This window comes from Peromyscus leucopus, chromosome 2, assembly GCF_004664715.2.
Source record: "Peromyscus leucopus breed LL Stock chromosome 2, UCI_PerLeu_2.1, whole genome shotgun sequence".
NCBI classification, from domain to species: Eukaryota; Metazoa; Chordata; class Mammalia; order Rodentia; family Cricetidae; genus Peromyscus; species Peromyscus leucopus.
The window spans coordinates 126,488,167-126,514,167 of NC_051064.1; the positions used below are offsets into that span (position 1 = coordinate 126,488,167).

The following is a 26,001-nucleotide window of genomic DNA, read 5'->3' on the forward strand; positions in this document are numbered from 1 at the left end:
GCCCCCTGACTGGCACCAGAGTTAATAAGTGTTGCTTTTCTCCTATTCTACTCAGGTCTGTGATGGAAAATCCAAGGGCTGGAAGTGAGCCCCAAATCGATAGTCCATTCCATTTAACGGGGCGGCTGTCACCATAACGAGATAAAAGTGGATTAGCTTCTGCTGCCGCCAATCCACAGGGGCCAGCTGTTCCCTGCCCAGCCTACCCAGCCGGCACAGCTTGGAGTAGCCACCACCCTTCAAGAGCAGCCACAGGCTCCAGCCAAAGCCAAGACCATGCCAGGGATCAGAGGACTCGGGACTGGTTCCAGGTGCAGCTGAGGGCTCCCCGAGGTATCAGTGAAGGTAGAGACGGGCAGAGAGGAAACCAGAGCCAGCTGGGGCCATATGTCTGAGATGACCACCCTGGGAGACCTTCTCCTGGACCGTGAATGTCACTGGACCACGAATCCACACCCAGTCCTTGATGCCCTGGGAGCCACATGCTGTTTGTGAAGTCACTGCCTGGGAAGAGGGCCTCCCGCTCTCCTGAGAATTTGAACAAACAGAAGAGGTTATTCTTGCAGCAAGAGGACTGCAAGGTAGACAACAAAAGAACTTCAGAATGGTGAGATTTTTACCAATAGATAACCAAATCTTTGCCTTTTCAGAATTTGTCATAACTTTGGCTGAGTATTAAGTAAAGGCTACTGGACATCGTGAGCCAGCTGAAACCAGTTGATCAACTGGACCCCACACCAGTTCTTTCTGGTTTTCTGTAGTATATCTTGTCAAGATAGTTTCCCAGCTGGCCTGCTTATTTTTAGTTTAGTTTGTTTTTTTGTTTGTTTAACATTTTTGTTTATTTTGTGTATTGGAGGGGCAGGGCACACACATGCCACAGCACACCTGCAGAGGTCAGAGGACAACTTGTGAGGTCAAACTTGAGTTGTTGAGCTGGGTAGCAAGCTCCTTTACTAATACCGCCATTTACAAGTCCAAGGGTGTGTGCGTGCGTGTGTTCGTGCGTGCGTGTGTGTGTGTGTGTGTGTGTGTGTGTGTGTGTGTGTGCACTTTGATACATGCAAGTAAAAGTGCCCTCAAAAACCAGAAGAAGGCATCAGAATCCTTGGAGCTGGAGTTGCAAACACTTGTGAGCCACCCATCTGGTGCTGGGAATCAAACTCAGGTCCCCTGCGAGAGGAGTACGTCCTTGGGACCACAGACCGGCTGCTTTTAACAGTGGGATTCTTTACCCTCGGTCGTTCTGCACTGTAGGCTGTGGTCTTTCCCCGTGTCCCTGCGCTCCAAGGTCCTCCTCACCCTTGGCTGCTTGTAGCCCTTGTGTGATCTTTCTTTGCACGTGAGTGTTGTGACACACTTGGTATCTGCGTGATCCAGGTGACTTTATGTTTCCCAAGCGGCTAATTCACAGCCCACACCATTTCAGGACAAATCGACCCTCTCTCCATTCATTTGAAATGTCACTTCTTATCACTTACTGGGCGCTGATCTGTGAATCTGTTCGTTTTTATGCTAGCCAACACAAACTTCATCTGGCCTGGCTTGTGATGTAGCCCAGTGTCTAGGAGGGCCTTTTCAAAGTTAACTCCCTGTACCTGTTACTTGGCAGCTGTGTGAACAGCGAACTTAATTTTTAAAAGATATCAGAAAAGCACTCCCTTTGAGGTCTGGTCTGTGGTCAGCAATTCCCAAACTCTGAAGAGACCCCAGTTGTCCAGAGCTGGGCCGTGACCCCAGGATGATCTTACTACTAGAACAGCACCATAAGGCTGGACTTGAAACTCCAGGGTCCTGAGCCATCCTAAGGCAGTTGTGAGAGAATAAAATGTGGGCGTGAGGCACAGCCCAACTGCTGCATGCAGGAAGGACATGAAGAGGTCTCCTTGGGAGTCCCTGAAAGCAGCCCCTTAGACAAGGGTCTGAAGACAAGTGGTTTCCCTGAGAGGCTGTGCTGGTGGGGAGCCGGAAGCGCGGCAAGGCGTGGGAGGGAGCGTGGGACCTCAATGATCCGAGCACTGTGGACGGAGCCTCCAGAGTAGACTCTGAGCTCTCTCTCTTACCCATCCGGGAGGAGCTAGGTCTTCTATTACTGCTGTTGACATTGGCAGAGCGAGACCCTGAACAAAGAGGGGTAGCACTCATTCCCTGGGAGTCACCCGGAAGGGCTGGGGAAGTGGAAGAGAACGGCATGGGGAGGGAGGCCAGGCCACCGCCACTGAGCATATCTGCTCAGTAAGAGAGAGAGAGAAGGAAAGGGAAGAGGAGTCGGGGAAGGGGGGATGCTGGTGAGAACGTCTAGTGAGCTGTGTGAAGAGAGGTGTGGATCCCAGGTGGGAAGCAGTGGAAGAAGTGAGAGCCTGGGGTCACAGTTGGGAACGGGAGGTCTACAGCATCCTAGAGTGTCTTGGACATGGTGGGCACGTGATCTCAGTGAGACACAGAAGCAGAGGGTGTGATGTTGCCCCATGTGGAGGAAAGTTCCAGGTTAAGCCCAGACACAGGGCCCAGGGACCACAGGAACATTGCACAGATGTGTAGGAGGGATCACGAGGGGACCTCTGGAAGACTCATGGGACCAGTGTGGTCATTGCATTCCTTTCATCCCAATGCTAGGAATGCTGAAGCAGGGGGATTACAAGGTCAAAGCCAGCCTGGGTTGCATAGCAAGAGCCTGACTAAAAAAATACAAATTTTAGAAAAGGATGATTGGTCTCCTTTCTGTTCCACAGTGACTGAAAGGCCCTTCCCCCTAGGATGGGAGGGGGAGGGGGGAGGGAGGGAACGGGATGATGGGATTCTAAAGGAGCCGACAGCTGTCACATAGTATAAAACCTCGTATGTTAATAATTCTTACAATTTTGCCAAAGACTTAATGGCTGGCCTGTCACGAGCAGTGACAGAAGCTATTATGGAAACAAGACAGGAATATCGGGGAGGCGGTGTGGACAGCGGTGCCCAGTGCCAGGCCTCCGAGGACCAGAAGGAGGTCAGCCAGGCTTCCTGCCGACCGCCTCAGCAAGGCCAAGGCTGAGCGCTCAGTCAGACGAGCCAGGTCATTGTGGATTCAAGTCATTGACTGTGGATTGATCACCTTTGAGGACATTTTAATTAACCGTCAGGTCCCAGAGTGGCTCCATCTTTCCTTCCCCGCCCCTTCCCACTCAGGAGCCACCACAGTCATCAACACAAGCCAACAAACAGCACAGGCCATAGCACAACGGGACAGGTGCCCCTGTGAGTGAGTGGAACCCACGGACTTCAGATGTAGCCCATCTGGTGGCCCAGGCGGTCTCTAAGGAGTCCCTCCCTGGCTATAGACCGATGTCTGATGATTAGACCCAATTCAGGAGCCAATCGGTCCCAGGAGTTTACGACAGCTCCTGTTTGGAGAACGCCTGTTTCTCACCTGTAAAGTGGGAGCGGGAGGCCAGCGGGATGGCTTTAGTGGGTAAAATGATCAGCACACAGGCCCAATGGACTGAGTTCGATCCCCAGAGTCCATGTGAAAAGCCAGATGCAATGGTGTTCATCTGGCATCTTAGAGGTCCTAGCATGAGACGGGAGGCGGCGACAGGAGAACCAGCCAGTCTGGAATAAGCAGTGCAGAGGAAATGAGAGAACAGACCCCTGCCTCAACACGGTGGAGGACAGATTTCAACTCGTAAAGCTGTCCTCTGACCTCTGCATGTGTACCATGATGCTTGCACACCCATAGTCACAAACACATGATAACAATTGTGACGAATAATTTTTTTAAAGCTTAAAGTGGGAATAGCAGTAAGTGTCGATAAAGCATGTACAAGAATGCTCTCAGAAATATCATCCAGGCAAAGTGGCACTCAGTTCCAAGAGACAGACCCATTTCTTCCGTGTTCCCAGAAAGAGACAGGAGGTAGAGAGAGGCAGAAGTAGCCATGCCAGCCCAAATCAGAACCTCTCCAACTTGATGGTACACACACACACACACACACACACACACACACACACACACACACACACACACCAGTGCTTTGTTGAAATACAGAGAGGGATCCAGCAGGTGTGGGCTGAGATCCTGGAAGGTCCAAAGGCCATCCCTAGAGTATCAAGGAACTAATGTTTTCTCTCATTTAGCTGCCACAACATGCGGTGAGACAGGTCCTGCATCATCCTTGATTGACAGCTGAAACTAAGGCTTGGAGAGACGGAATAATGCAATCAAAGTACTAGCTAAGTGGAAAAATCAGTACATGAAGCCAGGGGGCCTGGCTTGAGTTCTGTCATCCATCCTGATGCTCCACCATCTCCCCAGCATTTACTGAGAAGCCAGAGGCCTGCAGTGACATGGAGGGGGGGCGCCCCAGCAAAAAAACTCAGGAAGCTGTGGTTTGGAGAACAGTTATTGCTGTATCTAGAAGACAAGTGCCGGCTGGTTCTGGAAATTTCTCCTGCTCCTGTGGAAAAGCTCCAAACTGATTTGCTGTGTAAGAGAAATATTTAACTATGCTGACAAAAGGCGAGAGAGCCAAAATGAGGGGGAAGAGCCCTGCTCTCAAAGCTGGAGCTGAGAGGACTTGCTTGGGACCCAGGATTGGTGGATGACCTCCCTAGTCCCATCAAAAACATAAAAAACTATAAATGTGGGAAGGCTTGCCCAGATAGGGTGGCACATACCTGTAATCCCAGCCTTAGGAGGGCGAGATAGGGGACTTGCTCTAAGTTCCAAGCCAGCCTGTGCTACATAGAGAGACCCGTCTACAAACCAAAACAAAAAAAAATTAATAGTGGGTGTGGGACATGCCTGTGATCCCAGTGCTCTGGAGGTTGAAGCAGGAGAATCAGGAATTCAAGGCCATCCTCAGCTACACAGCACGTTTAAGCGTGGCCCATGCCACATAGGACCCTGCCACCAAAAAAAAAAAAAAAAAAAAAAAAGTAAGGAATGAAAGAAAGAAAATAGTAAAAATAAATGCGAGAATGGCCCACCCTAGCTCTCCTGCCCCCTCAAGGTCCCAGAAGCTTGCAGGTCAAAGAGACAAGGGACAGCCACCCACCCACACATGAGGCATCAGGCCCTGTCAGGCAGGCAGCAGCAGAGGTGACTCTCACCCTGCTCTGCAGAGGCCTGGAGGCCACTTGAATGCTCCTTTCAAATCTGCCATGTCTCCAAAGCAGCCGTCAAGGGCTAAGCAGGCAGAGGGGTCAGAGTGTAGGGGGCCTCCTGATGCTGAAGTGGGGCGCTTCCCACAGATGAGACTCCAGGGAGCCCTCTGCCTCCCAGAACAAAACCACAAAACTCCAGAATGTCTCCAGGGGCCTCTTGCATCCACCCGGTCCCTACCTTCTCCAGCCGCCTGCTCAGGCAGCTGTTCCCAGGCCACCGGGCTACCCGCCCACGCTGCCTGCTGCCGCCCGCCCAGGAGCATTAATTGAAAATTAATCCGCTCACTACGTGCCGACGCGCAAATCAAAGCTAAGTGTCTCAATTAGGAAGAAAAATGCAGTCGGGACTCTTCCTGGGCACCAGCTTATTTATGGGGATAATATCGTTTTTAATGAGGGAAGCTACTAAAAGGTACAACAAATGCAACATTTAATAGAAAAATATTACAGCATTCCATCAGCGGAATGAAGCCAGGAGGGTGTGTTCCAGGGACACACAAGCACCCAGATTCTCAATAGTGTGGGCACCAAAAATGAAAAAAATGTGTGTGGGCACACAGGTCTGTGGAAGCATGCATGGGTTTGTGTGTGTGTGTGTACGTGTGCTGTGTGTGTGTGCGCGCGCATGTGTCCTCCAGGCCTGGAAATGGGACCCATGGATGTGTCTGGAGGAGAACCAAGGTTTTCCTGAGTTTGGGTTGTAAAAGGAGATACCCCAGGGCTGGGGAGGTGGATCAGTCAGTTAACAGCCTGCTTCACAAGCCTGAGGACTAGAATTTGGACCCCCAGAACCCATGTAAAAAACCCAGGTGTGGCAATGTGTGTCTGTAATCCCAGCAGAGGGTGGGAGGAGACAGGTGGATCCCTGGGCTCGCTAGCCAGCTAGTGACCTTGTCTTTAAAAATTCAGTAGACAATCGAGAAGGAGAGCTGATGTCAAGCTCTAGCCTACACACACAGCCACCATGCGTACACATCAATGAGCACATACAGACACCGCACAGCACACACATATACATATATGGAAGACAGACTTCCCCTCTGCCCTTGCAGAGGCCTGAGTCAGCCACATAAGATCCCAGTTCCAAGACAGACCTGGTGTATTGGGTCCCTAGAGATGTGCATATCTCCTAGTCCACTTCCATGGAGAGCCATCAGGGGAACATAGAACCCTCTGGACTCTGTCGTACAAAACCATACTGTCCCAACCAGCCCTATCACTGGCACCTGAAGTCTTGTCAGACACTCTGGGCCTCCGCCCACTGCCCTAAGCTGGCAGTGGCCTCACCTTGGTCTCAGGATCCAGGACCAGAGTTTATATTTCAAGACAAGTCCATGCTCTTCAGCTTACTACCTCCTCCTCCCTCTGGGCACAGCCGGATGGCCTCTGCTCTTGTCCCTGTGGGGTGGAAACATGGCTGTGATACAGCTCACAGTTCAGGCCAGCCTCATCTTGGCACAGCAGAAGATGCCTCCTCAGTCTCCTATACAACACCCACACAACACACCCTCTTCCAAAACTCTGCTAGTGCAGGACCCTCCTGGACGACAGGCCCTCGCCTACTCCCTCACTAATCCTTAAGGAAGGTTCTGGCCACCCAGCCTCCTCTGCTTCCCCTGAGGCCCATGGGACTAACAGAGACTGGTGCTCAAAGTGACAGTGGGTGAGATGTGGCATGCTTAGTGTCCCCCTATCTACCAGGGCATGGCCAGAGAGGCTCAGTCAGGAGGGTAGAGATGTCTGCTTCTCTCACCTGGTCCCACCTCCCGAAAACCTGGCATGAACAGAGGGAAGATTTTCATCACCATCCCTCGAAAGAGGAAACTGGCGTTTAGAACAGTTGAGAGCCTTGCCCAAGGCTCCCCGGCAGAGGAACACAAAGGTTTGCTGAAATGCCAGAAACCCCCAGGCCTCCTAGGACCAAGGCCTGAGTACTACCGTTCCATTTCTGAGGCACCTGGAGGCTCCAAGCCAGGGCACCCATGTATGAGCCCATGATGCCTCCCATCACCTGGGTACCTTTGAACTTGTTATATAACCTCTCTGTGAGTCATCTTTTCGTGATAAAATGGGGAGCGTAACAGCACCTACTCTGGGGGTTTCTTCTGGGCCAATGAGCTGATACCCCTCAAGCTTCTAGAATTGAGCTAGCACATGATGAATGTTCAGTATACATTAAGGTATTAGCGTTATTGGGCCGTCCTACCCACAAGCCATTATGGTCAGGCTTCCAGAACCATCCATCAGCCTGTGAAGAGCCCTAAGGCAGGGCCTTCCCTCTCCCAAATGCCCAGCACGGGGGACTATTGTGTCCCGGAACACATGCCGTGTGTATTCCTTTACATTGTGGTCAGCCCCCGAGCTGCGTGAGTCTCTCTCAAGCTCCTTCCTAGATGCGCATTGTGTTTGAAATCTTAAATAATAAAGTAATCGTAATAAAACTGAGCGTAGGAGAAGGGCTGGCCAGTGGAGGATGGTATTGTCCCCATCAGAGCCCTGTCTGCCTCTTTCATGTGACCTACACAGATCACGGACAAGGACGAAGCTTGATCTCCTTCCTACAATATTCCTCAGAACCTAGTAAAATGTCTGGGCCTGGTAAGTGATTTATTATTGCTGGTGGGAGGGGGGTACCCCGAGGCTGAGCAGGAAGTGGGGAAGGCAAGCCACCAGGCTGCAGGACGCAGCCTTGCCTGTCCCCTTAGGCTGCCGAGGGGACAGCTGCTCCTGCCTGGAGACCCGAACTTCTGGGAGTAGCAACCCTGGCCCCACACCCACATGCAGAACGGCCAGCCACCTGCTCTTTCTCAGACCTCAGGTCCCTCCAGACTGAAGACATTTGAAAGTTAACTTCCCACAAAAGTCACTCTCCAAGATTAATATTTATTTCTTATGAAATTTAAATTTTTCAGTGTAATTAAATTTTTATTCGTCCTGAGTTATAGATAAAAAATATTTATAACTTTCCCTTTCACATCACTGAAGATGAGGGCTGGATGAAACCAATTAACGGGACCTCCTCCCGGTGACTGCTCTGAGGTCAGGGCAGGAGTCAGAGGAGCCTCGGTGAAGTAAAAGCCGGAATTTGTCACCCCAGGCCAGAGAGCGAGGTGCTTCCTGCATCCAGGCATGGGGAGCCATGGGTAAAAGAGAGGGCCTCAGTCCCACCCCCACCCCCTTGTGTGTCTTGGGCAGTTGGGCTGCTGTGACAAAAACATGTAAACAAGGTGACCTGTAGCCGTAAACATTGACTTCTTGTTGATCTAGAAAATGAGGTCATGTGATGCTGGATTCCAGTGTCTGCTGAGATCCACAGCAGAACCACCATGACAATCCAAAGTCCTGAGCTGCAGATCCAGGAACAAGGGCCTCCGTGTCCTCCCATGGCTGGAAAATCCACCCTGTTAATTAAGTCTGAACCCTTCCTTACAGGAGGGGCTACCCAAACCCTCCCTGGTCTCACATGCTCTAGCATGCACTGGGAGATCAGCACCCACAGCCCAGCCCTCTACCACCCATACCAACAACACAGCCTCAGACCATCCTAGAAGCATGCTGCCACCTGGAAGGCCACCTGGGTCCTGGCAACCTTTGTGATCCCACAGCAGCCATCCCTAACCAGACGTGTGCCTGAGAGTTTCAATAGGGCTAACATCAATGAAAGAACCAGACTGTAGTGAAATCATTTCGACCTTCCTCTCATGGGACAAAGAGTCTTGGGACCAGGTCTTTGGGACTTGGGCTAGACAAGGGCCAGGACTCACCTCTCAGGTGTCCCCAGAATAGGGACAGCCTGCCCTTCCTTCCAACAATGGCAGGGAGCTGCAGATCCTGCTCTCTAATTAGACCTGTCGTCAGGCGGAATCACTCCCAGGCTGGGCTGGGGAGGTCATTAGCTGGAGATGGATAAGTGCTAAGCCAGCCTCACTCTGGAGATTTACAAGGCTCGGGCGAGGGAGGATTTATAAGGTTTGTTAAATTTCTAATTGAGTTTAGAGTGCTGTGCCATGGTCTTGGTGACCAAGCTGCACGGATGAGAATTAAAGCAAGTGCCCCCATCCCTCACACACACTGCAAGAGGACTATGGCCTCTATCTGGCCTGGTCGCACAGGCAGGGGCTGCCCAAAGACTGTGTGGTCAGGTGGGCCACCCCAAACTAGCCCCTCAGCAGCTTCTGTCCATTCCTAGGCCTGACCATGCTCTGCAGGATCTGCCAGGGCTGGCTGGCTTGCTTCACTTCCTAGATTTGTTGTTTGTTCAGTGGGGGAGGGGGGCAGATTGTATGTGGGTACATGTCCATGTTGGTGCGCTAACATATGGCTGCATGTGTGTGTGAGTGGTTTTGGAGGACAGAGGTTAACCTATGGTCACCTTAGGAGTTGTTCACCCTGTGGGGTTTTTTTTTGGTTTATTTCTTCTGTTTTGTTTTTATTGAGTGTGTGTGTGTGGTGTGTGTGTGTGTGCGTGTGTGTGTGTGTGTGTGTGTGTGTGTGTGTGTGTGTGTGTTGAGATGGAGTTTTCCCTGAGGCTGGCCAAGTACACTAAGCTGGCTGGCCAGTGGATTCCAGAGATCCACCTATCTCCACCTCCCCAGTGCTGGGATTACAAATGCTTGCCACAACACCTGGATTTTTACTTGGGTCCTGGATCAAACTCTGGTCCTGGTGTTTGTATACAATCTCCCAGTCCCTTAGTCATCTTTTTTAATAGTCAATATAACTGCAATTTTGCCATTGTTGTGAATTGGCAATGTAAATATATGATATGCCACCCATGTGAAAGGGGTCGATCCCCTGAAGAGGTCACCACCCACAAGTTGAATACTACTGCTCTAGAGGAAACAAAACAAGTTGATGGGCAGATGGAGTGGGGTGTGGCCAGGGAAGGCCTCTCTAGAAGGGGGTATCTACCTGCTGCCTGAATTACCGGCTATGTGAAGAATGGCAGGGAAGTGCTGTTGGAGGGAGCCGAAAATGCAAAGTTGTGGGAGGCCAGCTCCCACCTTTTAAAGGGTTCCTATGAGGAGGAGAGAGGAATAAGAAACTTCTAGATAGGAAGATAGCGGAGAGGAGACAGAAACATAGGACATCTTCGGGATGACCTGTGTCAATACCCAACGGCCCTTCTGTCTCTTCAAAAGAGTTTTTATAACAACACCAAGGGGCAAGGCAAAAGACCTCCCCCTTTCTAGATACAGTCAAGTGTAGACCCTTCCAAACACCTGTTAAACATGCTCGTGGTCAAATCATCCCCTTATGCAGCCCCGCTGGGTAAAGCAAGCTCAGATTCTCTGACCCTGAGTAATTTGGGCCTCCACACAAAGGCTCTGAGGTAGCTTTTGGATGAAAGAAAGTAACTGGAAAGAGAATGGTCCAGGGGCTGTGGACACACCCAAACAGAAGGTGAATGTGACCTCAGACAGCCCTTCCTCATCCCTGAAGCTCAGTTTCCCCATCTGTATGTAGGTGAATAGCAAAAACATTCCAGCATATGGAGAAATGAAACGAGCTTGCTCACATGAGTTCCCACTTGGAAGGCTTTCCTCCTGGGATCTTATGAGTCTGAGGGGTAACCTCAGGTGAAGGGACTTCCTGGACCTGAGGAAGGGCCCTAAGGGGGCAGGATGCTGGGCTGGGTTCCTAAGATAAGAAGGCCCAGCTCCACAATGCCAGGAATGGCCGTATCTTGTCCAAGGACATAAGAGGCTTGGGTTCTAGGACACATAGGAGGTCATGAAGCATCTGGAACAGTTCCCACTCTAATGGACCCACTCCTTCCATTACCCAGGAAAACACAGGTGGGAAATTCCCCCAGGTCTGTCCCTAAGTGGAACACCTGAGAGGAGAAGCAACAGGAACTGAGACTCCCCCCATCCCCCTGCTCTGCACCATCTGCCTCCAGGGCCCTATACCATGGGAGCGCCTGCAAAGCCCCTGATCCATAGTGTGAGCATTGGGCGCCCTCTGGTGGTGACTGTGCCAATCCAAAGCCTGGAGCTGTCAATCGTCCTTGCATCCAGACCCCGCCCTCTCCAGCCTAGAAGTGGGCAGAAAGGACAGTGCCCAATAAGGATGCCGCCTGGGGTGTCACATGACTGGTCCAGGATCACACAGCAAGTGGATTTATCTAATGTCCCAAAAATACGTATTCATTCATTCACTCATTGTTTCATTGAGCACCTACTGTATGCCAATATTGTTCTAGAAACAAGCAACCCAGCAGCAGCCAAATCTCTGTCCTCAAAGAAGGTACACTCTACCGCTGGCAAAGCCTCCACAGTTGTTGTTTCAATTCGCCCGTACACTTATATTTAGACCACTTAGTTCCCAGGACCCACATAGCTGCTCATGACCATGTATATATAACTCCAGTTCCAGGAGATCCAACATCTTCATCCGGCTCAGAGGTCTCCTGCACACACGTGGTACATATAAATTCATGCAGGCACACACAAATATACAATATAAAAGTAAATCTTTTTTTTTGTTTGTTTAAAGCAAGACTCAACTATCTGTTGTTTCGAAAGAAATATTAAGCCAGGCATGATGGGGCACACCTTTAAATCCCAGCACTTAGGAGGCAGAGGCAGGAGGATCTCTGTGAGTTTGAGGCCAACCTAGTTTACATAGCCAGTTCCAGGACAGCCAGGGCTACATAGAGAGAACCTGCCTAAAAAAATAGGTATTTTAAATATAAAGATAAAGTAGGTTAAGAACAGAAGGTGATGGGCGTGGTAGATCACACCTTTAATCCCAGCACTGAGGAAACAGAGGCAGGAGGATCTCTGTGAATTCAAGACCAGCCTGGTTTACAGAGGAGAGCCAGGCCAGCCAGGGCTACATAGTAAGACATTGTGCCTGAAAAGAAAATTAAGAAAAAAAAAATGTAAAATGGCATATCTTTTTAACACTGAATAAATGAAAACTGAGCCAGATGTGAATGCCTGTAATCAAAGAACTTGGGTAGCGGTAGCAGGAGAATCAGAAGTTCAAGGTTGTCCTCAACTAAACGCCAAGTTTAAGGTCAGCCTGAGATCCATGAGACCCTGTTTTTTAAAAAGTATATATATATTTTTTTAAGGAAAGATAAGCTGGAGTAACTACACTGACATCAGACAAAATGTATTTGAGATCATAGCAATATTGCTGAGCATAATGACCAGGGGTCAATTAGTCAGAAACCAATTCAAACTGTTTGTGCATCTCATCCCAAAGTGTCAAAACACATGATGCAAAAATAGAAGAGCAAGAAGAAACAGACGGGTCCACAACTGTAGCTGGAGCTCTCCATACCTACCTCTCAATAACTGATAAAACCGGCAGGCAGAAAATCACTGAAGATTCGGACGACAAGAGCAACACTGTAAAACAGCTTGCTCTAATTGATGTTTTCAGAACATGCCATTCAGCATCGGAATACATATTCTTTTCAAGTATGCATGGAAAACGTTCGAGCGGATCGTGGGCTGGGCAAATGGTTTAGTCTGCAAAGTGCTTGCCACACACACATGGGGACCTGAGTTCAGATCCCGGGGACCTGAGTTCAGATCCCGGGCACCTACCTCAAAAGCTGGGCTCGCCAGTCCATGCCTGTAACCCCAGTGGTTGGCGAGTGGAAATGGGGATCCCTGGGACTTGTTGGCCAGCTAGTCTAGTCAAATCAGTGAGTGTTAGGTTCAGTGGAAGACCCTGTCTCAAAAACTAAGGTGGAGAGAAGGCCCAGTAGGTAAAGCCCTTGCCATGGAAACCTGATGGCCCGAATTCCCAGAACCCAGGTAAAAGCCAGACACAGTGGTACATGTGTCTGCAATTCCAGGACACCCTATAAGGAGATAAGGGCAGAGATGGGAGAATCCTTGGGAGCTCACAGGCCAGCTGGCTGGACATATGCAGCTGTAAACAAGAGAGATGATGTCTCAAACAGAGTGGAAGACAAGGGTTAACAGTCGAGGTTGTTCACTGACATCTGCATGGCTTGTGTGTACCGCACATACGAACACACACAGGCACATGCAGAGAGAGAGAGAGAGAGAGAGAGAGAGAGAGAGAGAGAGAGAGAGAGAGAGAGAGAGAGAGAGAGCATGCTTTTAATAACATGTAAGTCAAAGAAGAAATCGCAGGGTATTTCAAGGTGAGTGAAAATGAAAACTCAAAATTAGAGGACTGCCACCATGAGGGTGCCGCAAGGCTGCTGAGAGCCCCGTCCACTAGTGGGAAAAGACCAACATCCGTGACTGCAGCTTCTGCCTTACTCAGTGAGGAAAACGGGCTGGAGAGATAGATGCCTTAGCTTTTAAGGGGTTTGTTGATCCCACAGAGGACCTGAGTTTGGTTCCCAGCCACTCGCATCATGGCTCACAACTGCCTGTAATCCCAGCTCCATGAGACCTGTGATAGCTAACCCTGGTCGTCAACTACCTCTGGAATGGAGGAAGGCCCACCCATGTCTGGGCCACCCCTTCTGGTGGCAGTGTACACAAGAACGTGGGAGAAGGAAGCTCTGCTTTCTCCCTGCTGGTTCTCACTCTCACTGATGAGTTTGTCTACTCCGTTGCTGCGGCCGATAGGAACTCCAGCTTCTTCAGGGTTTCAGTGTGGACTGAAAGACCAGAAGCCCTCCAGGAGTCCTCCCAGACTCTAGCGCCAGAAGGACTCCAGCCTCGTGGCCTGAACGAATACTGGATTCTGGGCCTTTCCATTGTGAGACAGCCATTGTTGGACAACCTGAATTACATCCTGTAAGTCAGTCTAATAAACCCCCTTTTAATATGGATGTTAGTTTTATCAGTTCTCTTCCTCTAGAGAACACTGAATAATACAGGCTATGAGACCCTCTGGCCTCCATAGGGAACACCGCACATGGGCACATACACACAGTGACACACACACACATAGACATAAATTGAAAAAAAAAATCTTTCTTTTTTTTTTTTTTTTTGGCTTTTTGAGACAGGGCTGTATAACAGTCCTAGCTGTCCTGGAACTCAGTTTGTAGACCAAACTGGCCTCAGACTCACAGAGATCTGCCTGCCTCTGCCTCTCAAGTGCTGGGGTTAAAGATGTGTGCCACCATACCCCTGGGCTCAAAAAAAAAAAATCTTAAAAAGGAAAAAAGGGAGCTAATTAAACCTGAAGTAAACGAGGGAAAAAAAGATTAAGACTGAAAAACCATAAATTAAAAAATAATAAAGGAAATTAATAAAGACAAAAAGATGTTTGTTTGAAGAAATCTATAAACTCAATAAGCCTCCAGCTGGACCAATCAGGGAATGAGTGAGGAGATGGGTGTGATACCAATGCCAGAAATGAAAGCGGTTACATCCCTGCAGACTCCATAGCCTTCTGTTTGTGTGTCCCTGCTGTCTTAGTCACGGTTCTATGGCTGTGGAAAGACACCGCGACCAAGGCAACGTATAGAAGAAAGCATTTCACCGGGGGCTTGCTTCAGTTCCAGAGGGCTAGTTATCATCGTGGTGGGGAGCATGGCCACACAGACAGGTGCTGGAGAAGAAGCTGAGCTCTACTTCCTGATCTACAAGTAGGAGGGGGGGGCTGGTGGTCTGGGCTTTTGAAACTTCAAAGCCCATTCCCAGTGACACACCTCCAACAAGACCCCGCCTACTCCAGTATTCCAACAAGGCCACACCTCCTATTCTTTCCCAGTCTGCCAACTGATGTCTAAACATTCAAGTACTTGAGCCTATGGGGGCCAATCTCATTCAAGCCACCGCACAGGAGCGTGTGTGTGAAGGGGTCAGAGAACAACTTTCAGGAGTCAGTTCTCTCCTTCCACCTTGTTGAGGCAGGATCTCTCATTTCTGCCCTTCAGACTCCAGGACAGCTGGACCACAAGCTTTCAGGCCCTTTTTCTGTCCTCACCTCCCATCTCACATACTGCTCTCAAAGAAGACTCAAGTTCGGTTCCCAGCACCCACATCAGACAGCTCACAACTGCCTATAACTCCAGCTCCAGGGAATCTAATGCCATCTGGATCCCATGGGCCCCTGCACTCACATGCACAGATCCATACACAAATATTCACAAGCAGACATAATTTTCAAAAAAAGTTTTTTAAATAGTGCTGAGATTATAGATGCTCACCACTGCATCCAGCTTCCTATGTGGGTTCCGGGATTCAAACTCAGGCCATCAGACCTGAGCAGCAAGTGCCTTCACCCACTGAGCCAAGATTCCACAGATATTAAAAAAGAATATCTATAAAGCCAGCTGAATTTGAGGTAAAAGCCTTCCCACTAAGATAACTTCAGAATCAGATGGCTTCCCCGGGGACTTTTAGCAAACACTTAAGGGAGGTGTGAGATTGTGAAATCTATATTAGATTAGGTCCTGGATCCCGTTTTCTGGCACACAGTTCCTAAAGCACTTTGAGTCGCTGGAATAACAAGTCTTTTGTGTACTGTCTCAGTTCATTTGGACGACTGTAACAGCAGTCCTTAGCCTGGCTAATTTATAAAGGAAAGAATTATACTTCTTGACATTCTGGAGGCTGGAAATCCCAGGATCAAGGTGCCAGCAGATTGAATGTCTGGGAAGGCTCCATAGATGGTGTCTCATGGCCGCGCATCATCACGTGTCTGAAATGGCAGAAGAGACCAGGCATCACCGTCTGCTTCCTGTATATGAGTACTAACCTCAGTGGCGAGGGACTTCACTGAATGCCCCACCTCTTAATACTGTCATTTGGGGCTGTAGATCTCAACATCTGAACTGGGATAGTGTGGGGTGGGGTGGGGGAGATCCCAGCATTCAGATCATAACATACACTGAGAGGCCTGGCAGCTGGTGACCCTACATAACTTCAGGATGGGGGCTGGCCACCAGGAAAGATGAAGGGGCTACAGGTAAGTCAGTACAGAATGGCCAGTGATTTCCAATCACATCTACGTAAGGAAGCTTCCATTAAAAACAACAACAAAGACCAAAGGACAGGGTCCTGAGTGCTCTGGATGCTGAACTCAGGGCACTGCCTGGAGGGTGGCACTCCTAAAGAGCACATGAAAGTGCCGTGCTCCCGCCCCATGGACATACCTGTCCCCACCCATCTGACTGTCCACCTGTATTCTGTGTAACACACCTGAACAAGTCCATAGCCACAAGTCACATTTCCCTGAGTTCTGTGACCCACACTAGCAAATTAATCCAGCTGGAGGAGGGGATTGAGGTACACACACCCAGGGAAGTTGGACACAGAGGCTATGACCCAGGGTGCCGCCCAAAGGCTGGGCTGTCCTTTATCCACCCCACCCCCCATTCCTGTTCCCAGGGGACTCCTCCTACCTCACTGATCCTCCTAGCTCACTTCTGGACAATCACGTGGATCACCACATGGCCCCAGAGGTCTCTAGTTCTCACTTGCTTCTGTTCTGACGCGACTGTGTCCCATGGCCGGGCCAACAAGCCCTTGGCAGCTGCAGAGTCAATGATGACTAGTCAAAGCCTGTGCATGAGACCAGAAGCCAGTCTCCCAGCTCCCAAGGATCACTAGATGTCCCCCCCCGGGGGGGGGGTGGATGAATGCAGTAAGCTGGGGGTGGGCATTGCCCCCAAGGAATGTTAGTGTAGCTGAGGACACAACTCTGAATCTAGGCTTCCTGCTGGAGAGATACAAAATGCTTAGTAAGTCGCTTGACCTCTCTAAGACTTTTTAAGGATAACTTTAACTTCTGTTCCCCTGTGTCTACCTCCCAAGTGCTTAGATTACAGATCTGTACCACCATCCCCGATGCTAGGGATCAAACCCAGGGCTTAGTACTTTTACACTCTACCGACTGAGTCGTATCCTCAGCCCCTCCCTCAGCCTGTTTCCTGTTCTGTGCAATAGTGTTTACTTCAGAGAATTGCCACGGGATTGAATGATGTAATGCATGAAGATGTTTTACCTAGTAGGTGACCACAGTGAGCACAGTTAGTGGAGCCCCCAGCCTATGAGCTGACCAGGAGCTCAGGCATCAGTGAGCCAGGACTGGGCTCTGAGATCCAGGGCAGAGCAGTCTGCCTCCTCTGCCCAGCCAAGGGCTTCCTCACAAACATTCTCCACCATCTGCTAGCACCTCGCTTCTGCTTTGATTGTGCTGAGATCTCCAGCCCAGCTGTTGAGCTTCTCCACCAGCTGGGGCTTAGCTCCATTCCTCCAAGCTAAGAAACGTGCAAGGACCCCAGGGTGGAGTGGAACCTACCTCTGTCTTCCTCGGAGATGCATGTAATTCAGCAGCTAAGAATGCTGACAGCTTGGGCCAGCCTGCTAGCTGCAGGTGGGTCCTATGGCCTCCTAGAGACTTAAGGTGAGTCACCTGGCCCCTCTCTGCCTCCGTTTCAGAATTTACAAAACCAGGCCAAAAATGGTCATGTGTGCTAATTGGTTAATAAACATAAAGTGGGGGTGATGCTCTCTGGCATTATAAGACATCAAAGTATTTGCTATTCTTATTCTCCAGTACATGGCCAAGTGCACAGAAATTTTCAGAACATATTGACTGAATGAGCAGCTATGTGGATGAATTAATGAATGAACTCACCAGCCTCTAATGTTTTTAGTTCACTGGTCACAATGACTTTGAGCACCTTGTAGGTGCCAAGGACACCGGGACATGTGATCTAACGGAACCTTAGAGATTCACTTGTCCAAGATCACGGCCCTTTCTTTCCCTCCCATTTCATTTTTAATTATACACATGATACAAAAGTCACTGAAGAAAAAAAATTAATAGAAAGAGGCAAAATAAAAAAACAATCAATGTAAAATCACCTGCAATTCCACACTCTGAAATTACCACTGTTAAGCATTCGATGACAGTCAGCCAGACTGTCTTCATGCAAATTTTTTTAACAAAGATGGGCTCACATTATGCATACGCCGCACTGCAATGGAGTGTGACTCTCTCCGTGTCAATAAATATGTATCACAGGCAGCGGCGACTATCCCATTGTAGAGCAGAATCACAATTTATTTAACCAATTTGCTGTTGGGGGATATTTAGGCTGATCCAATTTCTCACCATTTTCTGTGATGAATATCCTCCTTATACAGACAACTTCTTGAACTTGTCCAATTATTTCCTTAGGATAAATCTCTAGAAGTGGAATTTCTGAGTCAAAGACAATACAGTTATTTAGAGCTTCCTATCTATGCATATGGCCACATCGTCTCCCGGGATGAGTGTACCAATTTATACTCCCACTCTTGGCACGGGAGATGTGGACCACAATCATGGTAGGTGTGCGAAATAGGTCAGGAAGGTGATGTTTACCAGGGAAGGCTTACCCACACCACAGTAACAAATTAACTCCCAAGTCTCAGTGGGATAACAGGGCAAAGATTTCTGTCTGGTCCAAAAGGCAGATGCAGTCTGGCTCAGAAGAAGCAGCTCTGCCTCCAAGAGTGAAGACACAAGCTTCAGGGAGACCTGCTCACATGTACCTGTATTTTCTGGAGCCTGGGACCTCCAAGGCTTCCCTGGACAGACTTAAAGAGTTAGCACCTGCCGGGCGGTGGTGGCGCACGCCTTTAATCCCAGCACTCGGGAAGCAGAGGCAGGCGGATCTCTGTGAGTTCGAGGCCAGCCTGGGCTACCAAGTGAGTTCCAGGAAAGGCGCTACATAGAGAAACCCTGTCTCGAAAAACCAAAAAAAAAAAAAAAAAAAAAAAAAAAGAGTTAGCACCCAGTTGAGAGAATGAGAATATATGTGTACCCATGTATGTGGAGATGTCTTCCTCAGTCATTGTCCTATTTATTTATTTACTTGTTTATTTTGCAATGGGATCTTACTATGTAGCCATGGCTGTTTTAGAACTTGCTTTATAAACCAAGCTGCCATGAATTCAACAGGGATTGGCCTGCCTCTGCCTCCAGAGCAATGGGATTAAAGGCATGCGCCACCATGACCAGCCACTTTATCTTTTGAGATAATAGTCACTCATTGGGCATAGAGCTCCCTGAATCAGCTAGACTAAATGTTCAGCAAACTCCAGGGATCCCCCTGTCTCCGGCTCCCCAGTGCAGTGATTGCATGCATGAACCTCCTCCGCCAGCTTTTCACATGGATTCCGGGGATCTGAATTCGGGTCCTGGTACTTGTGTGGCAAGCTCTTTACTGGTTGAGCCGTCTCCCCAGGCCACTGGCAGGTTCACTTTCAACGGCTTCATATAGAAGCCACAGTTCATTGGCTGGAATGATCGTGAGACCTGTCTAGCTGCACACGGGAGAGAAGGTGTGACCTTCCACAAGTCCTGGAAGGAAAGAGACATCTGATATGAATAGACACTAGTAATGTCTGCTACAAATAGGAAGCATTAAAAAGCACAGGAAGTTTCTTTGGGCAAGAGAAATGGGACTTGAACTCTGTTGAACTTGTGCTGGTTCCAGCATCACTCCTCTGATGTGGTGTTTTGTAAAGAAGAGTTGTTTTGCCTCCATATACTGAAGATACCCAGGGGAGCCAGGCTGTGAGCAGGAGGCAGACTGGTGACAGCTCATCCCATCCCTACAAGGTAACACACCATCACTGCTTATCCTGTGCCACAGACCCAGAGCCATGTGGACCCCAAGGAGGCAGAGTGCCTAGTTCCCCTGGAAAGTTATGAATGACCCAGGGAAGGGGGTCCGTGAGAAATCCTGACACCGCCGCCCTCTCTGCTGCCTTTTATCTGTCAGCACTCGTGAAGTCAGCCTACCCCCATGAGTCAGGGGCCTAGAGGAACCCATGGCGGCCAGGGAGGAGACACTGCAGGGACGGACTGCCTGGCTCCGAGCCAACCAAGCCACTTACCATTTTCGTGAACTTGAGCAGGCTATGTAATTGATCTGTAACTGTTGCCTCGTTTCTAAATGGTGATATTAAGGAGTATTTGTCTCCCGGGGCTGGTGCAAAGCTTAAGTCCACATCTGTGTTTTGATTGAACGACACAGAGGAAGGAGCCTTACAAGCCCCAGTCATTTAGAGAGGAACCAAAGGAAGGCCCTGCCCTGTCTTAAGGAGCCAGGAAGCTCAGAACCAACAATAAACAACCTAGTTTTTCAGGTGGTACTCAGGGCTGTGAAGGAAACTTAAAGAAAGGGAGCAGGCAGCTCGCATACTAGAATATTGGCTCTGGGAGTCGACATTTGAATTGAGGTCTCGATAAAGAAGAGAGGGGACCGTGGACTGAGGAGATGGCTTGGTCAATGAAGTGTTTGCCGCGCAAGCATGTAGACCTGCGTTCAGATCTCCAGCACCCACATCCAAAGCTGGGCATGGCAGCACACACCTGTAATTCCAGTGCTGGGAGTCAAACAGGACGATCCCTGGGCTTGCTGAGCGCCAGTCTTCCTGAGTCCATGAACTCCAGGTTCAGTGAGAGACCCTGCCTCAACACAACAGGAGGAGAGCAGAGTGTAGAGGCCCTGAGGCAGGAGCAAACCTGGTGTGTTTGGGAACCAACAACAACAACAACAACAACAACAAAAACAAAAAAAAAAAACCCTATAGCCAGAGCAAGTGAGCAAAAAGTGGACCATGAAGTTAAGTCCCAGATGTGTCTACGACAGGATAAGGTGTCAGTTGACTGCAGGGTAGACAAGGAGCCACTGGTAGGTTTATGTGATGCTTAAATCCCCACACCTGTAAACAGCACCAAATGCTTGTCCCTCAGTAAACCTTTGTAGCAATGCCAGTGACTGTAGCAACAACCACTATGGCAATAGTGACAATGGCCAAGGCAGGTAGCATGCTAAAGAAGCATCAGAATACAATGCTCAGCTCAGCTCCGGTGAGGATGAGGTAGGAAGATCAGGAGTTCAAAACCCCATCCCACTGGGGAAAAAAAGAAAAAAGGAAGGAAGGGAAGAAAGGAAAATGTGGTTTATATTCACAATGAAGTGTTATTCAACTGTCTTAGTTATGTTTTTTGTTTGTTTGTTTGGTTGGTTTGGTTTGTTTTGGTTTTGGTTTTTTCGAGACAGGGTTTCTCTGTGTAGCTTTGAAGCCTGTCCTGAACCCACTTTGTAGACCAGGCTGGCCTCGAACTCACAGAGATCCACCTGTCTCTGCCTCCCGAGTGCTAAGTTTAAAGGCGTGCACCACCACTGCCCGGCTTAATTAGGGTTTCTATTGCTATGAAGAGATACCAGGACCACGGCAACTCTTATAGAGAAAACATTTAATTGAGGTGGCAGCTCACAGTTTCAGAGGTTTAGTCCATTGTCATCATGGCAGGGAGCATGCGGCATGCAAGCAGACATGGTGCTGGAGAAGGAGCTGCTACATGTTGATATGCAGACAACAGGAAGTAGACTGTCATACTGAGTGCAGCTTGAGCAAAAAAGACTTCAAGACCCGCCCCCACAGTGATATACTTCCTCCAACAAGGCCACACCTACTTCAACAAGGCCATGCCTCCTAATAGTGCCACTCCCTTTGGGGGGCCATTTTTTTTCAAACCACCACATCCACCATAAAGATGAATGAAATTATGTCATTTGTGGGGAAATGAATGGAACTAGAGACCATCATGTTAAACAAAATAAGCCAGGCTCGAAAAAACATGGCGGTTTTCCCCCTCATGTCCTGGTTAGGGTTACTATGGCTGTGATGAAACACCTGGGTAGGAAAGAGTTTATTTCACTCACAGCTCCATATAACAGTTTATCATCAAGGACAGGAACTCAAGCAGGGCAGGAATGTAGAGGCAGGAACTGATGCAGAGGCCATGGAAGAATGCTGCTAACTGGCTTGTTCCTCATGGCTTGCTCAGCCTTCTTTTTATAGAATTCAGGACCACCAACCCAGATATGGGAAGATTTCTTCTCTCAGCTCATAGTAGAAAGTACAGTCCATCATGGTGGGAAAGGCATAATGTCAGGAGTGGCCCTCAGCTGTGGCAACAGGAGGCTAAATGTGGTGGCTATGCTTGGTTGTCAACTTGACTACATCTAGGGTTGACTAAAACCCAAATGGGTGGGCACACCTGTGAAGGAATCTCCTTCTTAATTAAATCTTTTGAAATGGGAAGACCTATTTCCAATCCAGATCTTTGAGATGGGAAGATCCACCTTTAATCTGGACCACATCTTCTGCTGGTAGCCTAGATAAAGGCCATGGAAGAAGGAAGCCCCCCCCCCCGTCTCTCTCTCTCTCTCTCTCTCTCTCTCTCTCTCTCTCTCTCTCTCTCTTCTTCACTGGCATTAGAGCCTACTTCTTCAGGATTCTAGCGTATACTGAAACCAGCTGAGACATCCAGCTTCATAGACTAAACAACTGCTGGATTCTTGGACCTTCCTTTCACATCCAGCCATTGTGAATTAGCTGGATCACAGCCTGTAAGCCACTCTACTAAATCCCCTTTCTATGCATGGAGAGAGACTCAGCCTATAAGTTCTGTTTCTCTAGAGAGCACTGGCTAATACGGTAAGTAAGGCACTTGCTCACTTTTTAGAGAACCAGGAAGCAGAGAGAGATGCAGGCTAGTGCTCTGCTGGCTTTCTCTTTTCCCGTTTGGTCAGATTGAGCCTGCAGTCCATAAGAATGGCACCACCCACATTCAAAATGCCACTTATTTTGTCTGGATACACCTTCTTAGACATACCCAGAGGTGTGTCTTACTAATGTCCTAGGTGCTTATTAATCCAATTAATTTGACAATAAAAATTAACCATCCAGCTAAGTGTGGTGTTGCATGCATTCAATCCCAACATTCAGGAGACAGAGGAAGGGGAAATCTCTGTGATTCCAAGGCGAGCATGGTATACATAGTGAGTTTGAGTTTCAGGCCAACCAGGACTACATACCCTGCTTCAAAAAGAAAGAAGAGAAAAATGTCATAGTGAGACCCTTTATTATGTACAATTAATATAGACTAGCAAAAATGAATGGAAGTGATATGGTAGCACACACCTGTAATACTAGCACTGGGAGACTTACAGGAGATGGCACAAGTTCAAGGTCAACCTTGGTAACATGGTGAGTTCCTGACCAGCCTGAGCTACAGAATGAGACACTGTCTTAAAAATGGAACAGAAAAATCCACTGCATCTGCATACCCCCAAACAAGAGGCAACAGGAGTCCCCCTCCTGGGCTTGGCAACCTGCAGCTACCCAAGCCACATGGCAAACTCCCCCTGGGCCCTCAGTCAGTACCACTGCCCAAATACCTACCCACCCCAGGGTCTGCTGCCTGCTTCCCTTACATGGGAGAATGGCACCAATCCAGCCAATGCACACAGCTGAAAAGATGTGCCCCGCTGTGGGCCTGAAGTGGCCAGGTGGGTATCCTCAGAGCTGGCACTTGGCATCTCCAGCCCTGGAGGCCTCAATTAAATTCTTCTACTGTGATTCTGTCACCTGTTCACTCTAAAGCCTCTGTGAATGCCCACAGAATTGGGATAAAACTACATTTTTGCTCAGTTAGTTAATCTCTTGCACACAAGCATGCAGACCTGAGTTCATGACCCCAGCACCCACATAAATGCCACACAGAGTCTGTAATCTTGCATGCAGGAGGCAGATGTGGGAGATCTCTGGAGCAAGTTGGTTGACTAGACTAGTCAAATCAGCAATCTTGGAGTTCAAGGTAGAAACCCTGCCTCCATATAAAGGGTGGAGAGCAATTGAAGGAGACACCCAACATCAAATTCTGACCTTCACATAAATGTGCACACTGACATGAGCCCACATGCCTGCAAACATGCACACCACACACATACCTCTTAAAACCACAGCTTGATGTGATTTAGATGTGAAATGTCCCCATAGACTCATGAGTTGGTAGTGCTGTTTGGAAAGGTTGTAGAGCCTTTAGGGGGTCCTCTCTGGAGGAATGGAGCAAGGAATGTAACTTGCTGTGGCATAATCTTTTTGTACACTGTGAAGATGTGTCTTCATAAAGGCACCTTTTGATTGGTTTAATAAAGAGCTGGGTGACCAAATAGCTAGGTTAGGCATCACTTTCAGGCAGAGAGAGAGGGAGAGGAGATGAATCTAGGTGCAGGAGAGACACCAGGGGACATGGAGAGGAAAAAAGAGGAGCGAGATGGAAGAGAGGTAAAAGGCCAGGGGGCAAAACATAGATTAATGAAAAATGGGTTGTAAGAGCCAGTTAGAAACAAGCCTAAGCTAAGGCCAAGCATTTATAATAAGAAATATGAATTAATAAGAAGTCTCCATGTCAAGATTTGGGGTCTGGTGGTCCAAGAAAGCCTATTTCACATGGTGTCCAATGTGGAGGCTCAAATATCCAAACATAGGACCTGAGAAAGCTAAGAAAAGTTCTGGACAAGGAGTTGGATGTGGCTTCCTAGTCCTACAGCCTCTCAAGCGGGCCAGTGCTCAGAGCACAGAGGATCGGCCTCTGGCCACTGCCTGCTGGCTAGAGCCAGCCAACAGCACCATGTGCTAAGCTGAGCCATATGGCAGCTGACATAACAATTTAAGATTTGGCTCATGAAGTCAAAGAACACTACAAATGCATAGCTGTAGGCACTTGAAAAGTCAGGTCCAGTCCGAGAAAACCTCTAAACAGATATAGTATGCTTTAACATGTGCTCAGGCCGGGTGGGGGCGCACACCTTTAATCCCAGCACTCAGGAGGCAGAGACAAGTGGATCTCTGTGAGTTCAAGGCCAGCCTGGTCTACAGAGTGAGTTCCAGGACAGCAGGACTGCTTCACAGAGAAACCCTGTCTCAAACGAATGAAAAGAAAAAAGAAAAAAGAAAAAAGAAAGTGCGTAGATGCTAAAGAAAACGAGTATGGACAGTCATAAAAAAAATTAATTAAGGGCTGGGCAGTAGTGGTACATGCCTTTAATCCTAGCACTTGGGAGGCAGAGCCAGGCGGATCTCTGTGAGTTCAAGGCCAGCCTGGTCTACAGATTGAGAACCAGGACAGGCACCAAAACTACATGGAGAAACCCTGTCTTAAAAAAAAAAAAAAGAGCTCTGCCTCCTTCTTCTGCCGCTCCTGGTGCTGCTTGTGTGCGCCTTCATTGCAGACCCAGTGCCTCTTTTGTGAAGCAGCAGCTGAGGAGACTCTGGCGCTCACCCTGGCCGATGAGAAACCCAAGGAAGGAGTCAAGACTGAGAACAACGATCATATTAATTTGAAGGTGGTGAGGCAGGATGGTTCTGTGGTGCAGTTTAAGATTAAGAGGCACACACCACTTAGTAAACTAATGAAAGCCTATTGTGAACGACAGGGTTTGTCAATGAGGCAGATCAGATTCCGGTTTGATGGGCAACCAATCAATGAAACAGATACACCTGCACAGTTGGAAATGGAGAATGAAGATACGATTGATGTGTTCCAGCAGCAGACAGGAGGTGTCTACTACAAAGGGAACCTGCTACTTTACTCCAGAATTTTGTTATAGACCAAGAATACATTCGCAATTAGAAAGGCGCAATTTGGTTCCACCACATCCTGACTACTACAGTATAGTTTTCTCTATTCTTTCATTTCCCTGTCCCCACGTCTTTACTGTACATAAAGTAACTGGTGTGTGTGCACAGGCATCTGTGCTTTTTTCTTTTCTTTTTTAAACTAAATGGCCAATGTTCTGTTTTGGTTGACATCAGCTGGAGATGGTCCAGGGGAAAGGCACTGGTTCTATGAAAATATCCCCCTTTCTCCATTAGTGGCATGCTCATTCAGCTCTTAGCTTTATAGTCCAGTAAGTTATTTTGCTCTCAACGTTTTAACAAAAGAATCCAACAACAAAATCCTTGCATACCTTGTTTGATTGGAGAATTTTAATGTTTTTCATTTATCATTGTAAAACCAAGGACAATTCTATAACTTTTTTGTATGTAGCTGTTACATGTAGGGCAATCTGTCTTTAAGTAGGGGTAAATTACTCTTGAACAA

The 26,001-nt window shown here is 48.6% G+C and overlaps 1 protein-coding gene across 1 annotated transcript; it reads left to right on the top strand.

Annotated features, from left to right (window-relative positions):
* Nucleotides 1-2,911: 2,911 nt before the first annotated feature.
* LOC114704316 (small ubiquitin-related modifier 2-like) lies at nt 2,912-25,602 on the top strand. The gene is made up of 2 exons (XM_037203341.1): nt 2,912-2,989; nt 25,130-25,602. The coding sequence occupies exons 1-2, from the start codon at nt 2,912-2,914 to the stop codon at nt 25,505-25,507; spliced, it is 456 nt and encodes a 151-aa protein (XP_037059236.1). The 3' UTR covers nt 25,508-25,602.
* Nucleotides 25,603-26,001: the final 399 nt, after the last annotated feature.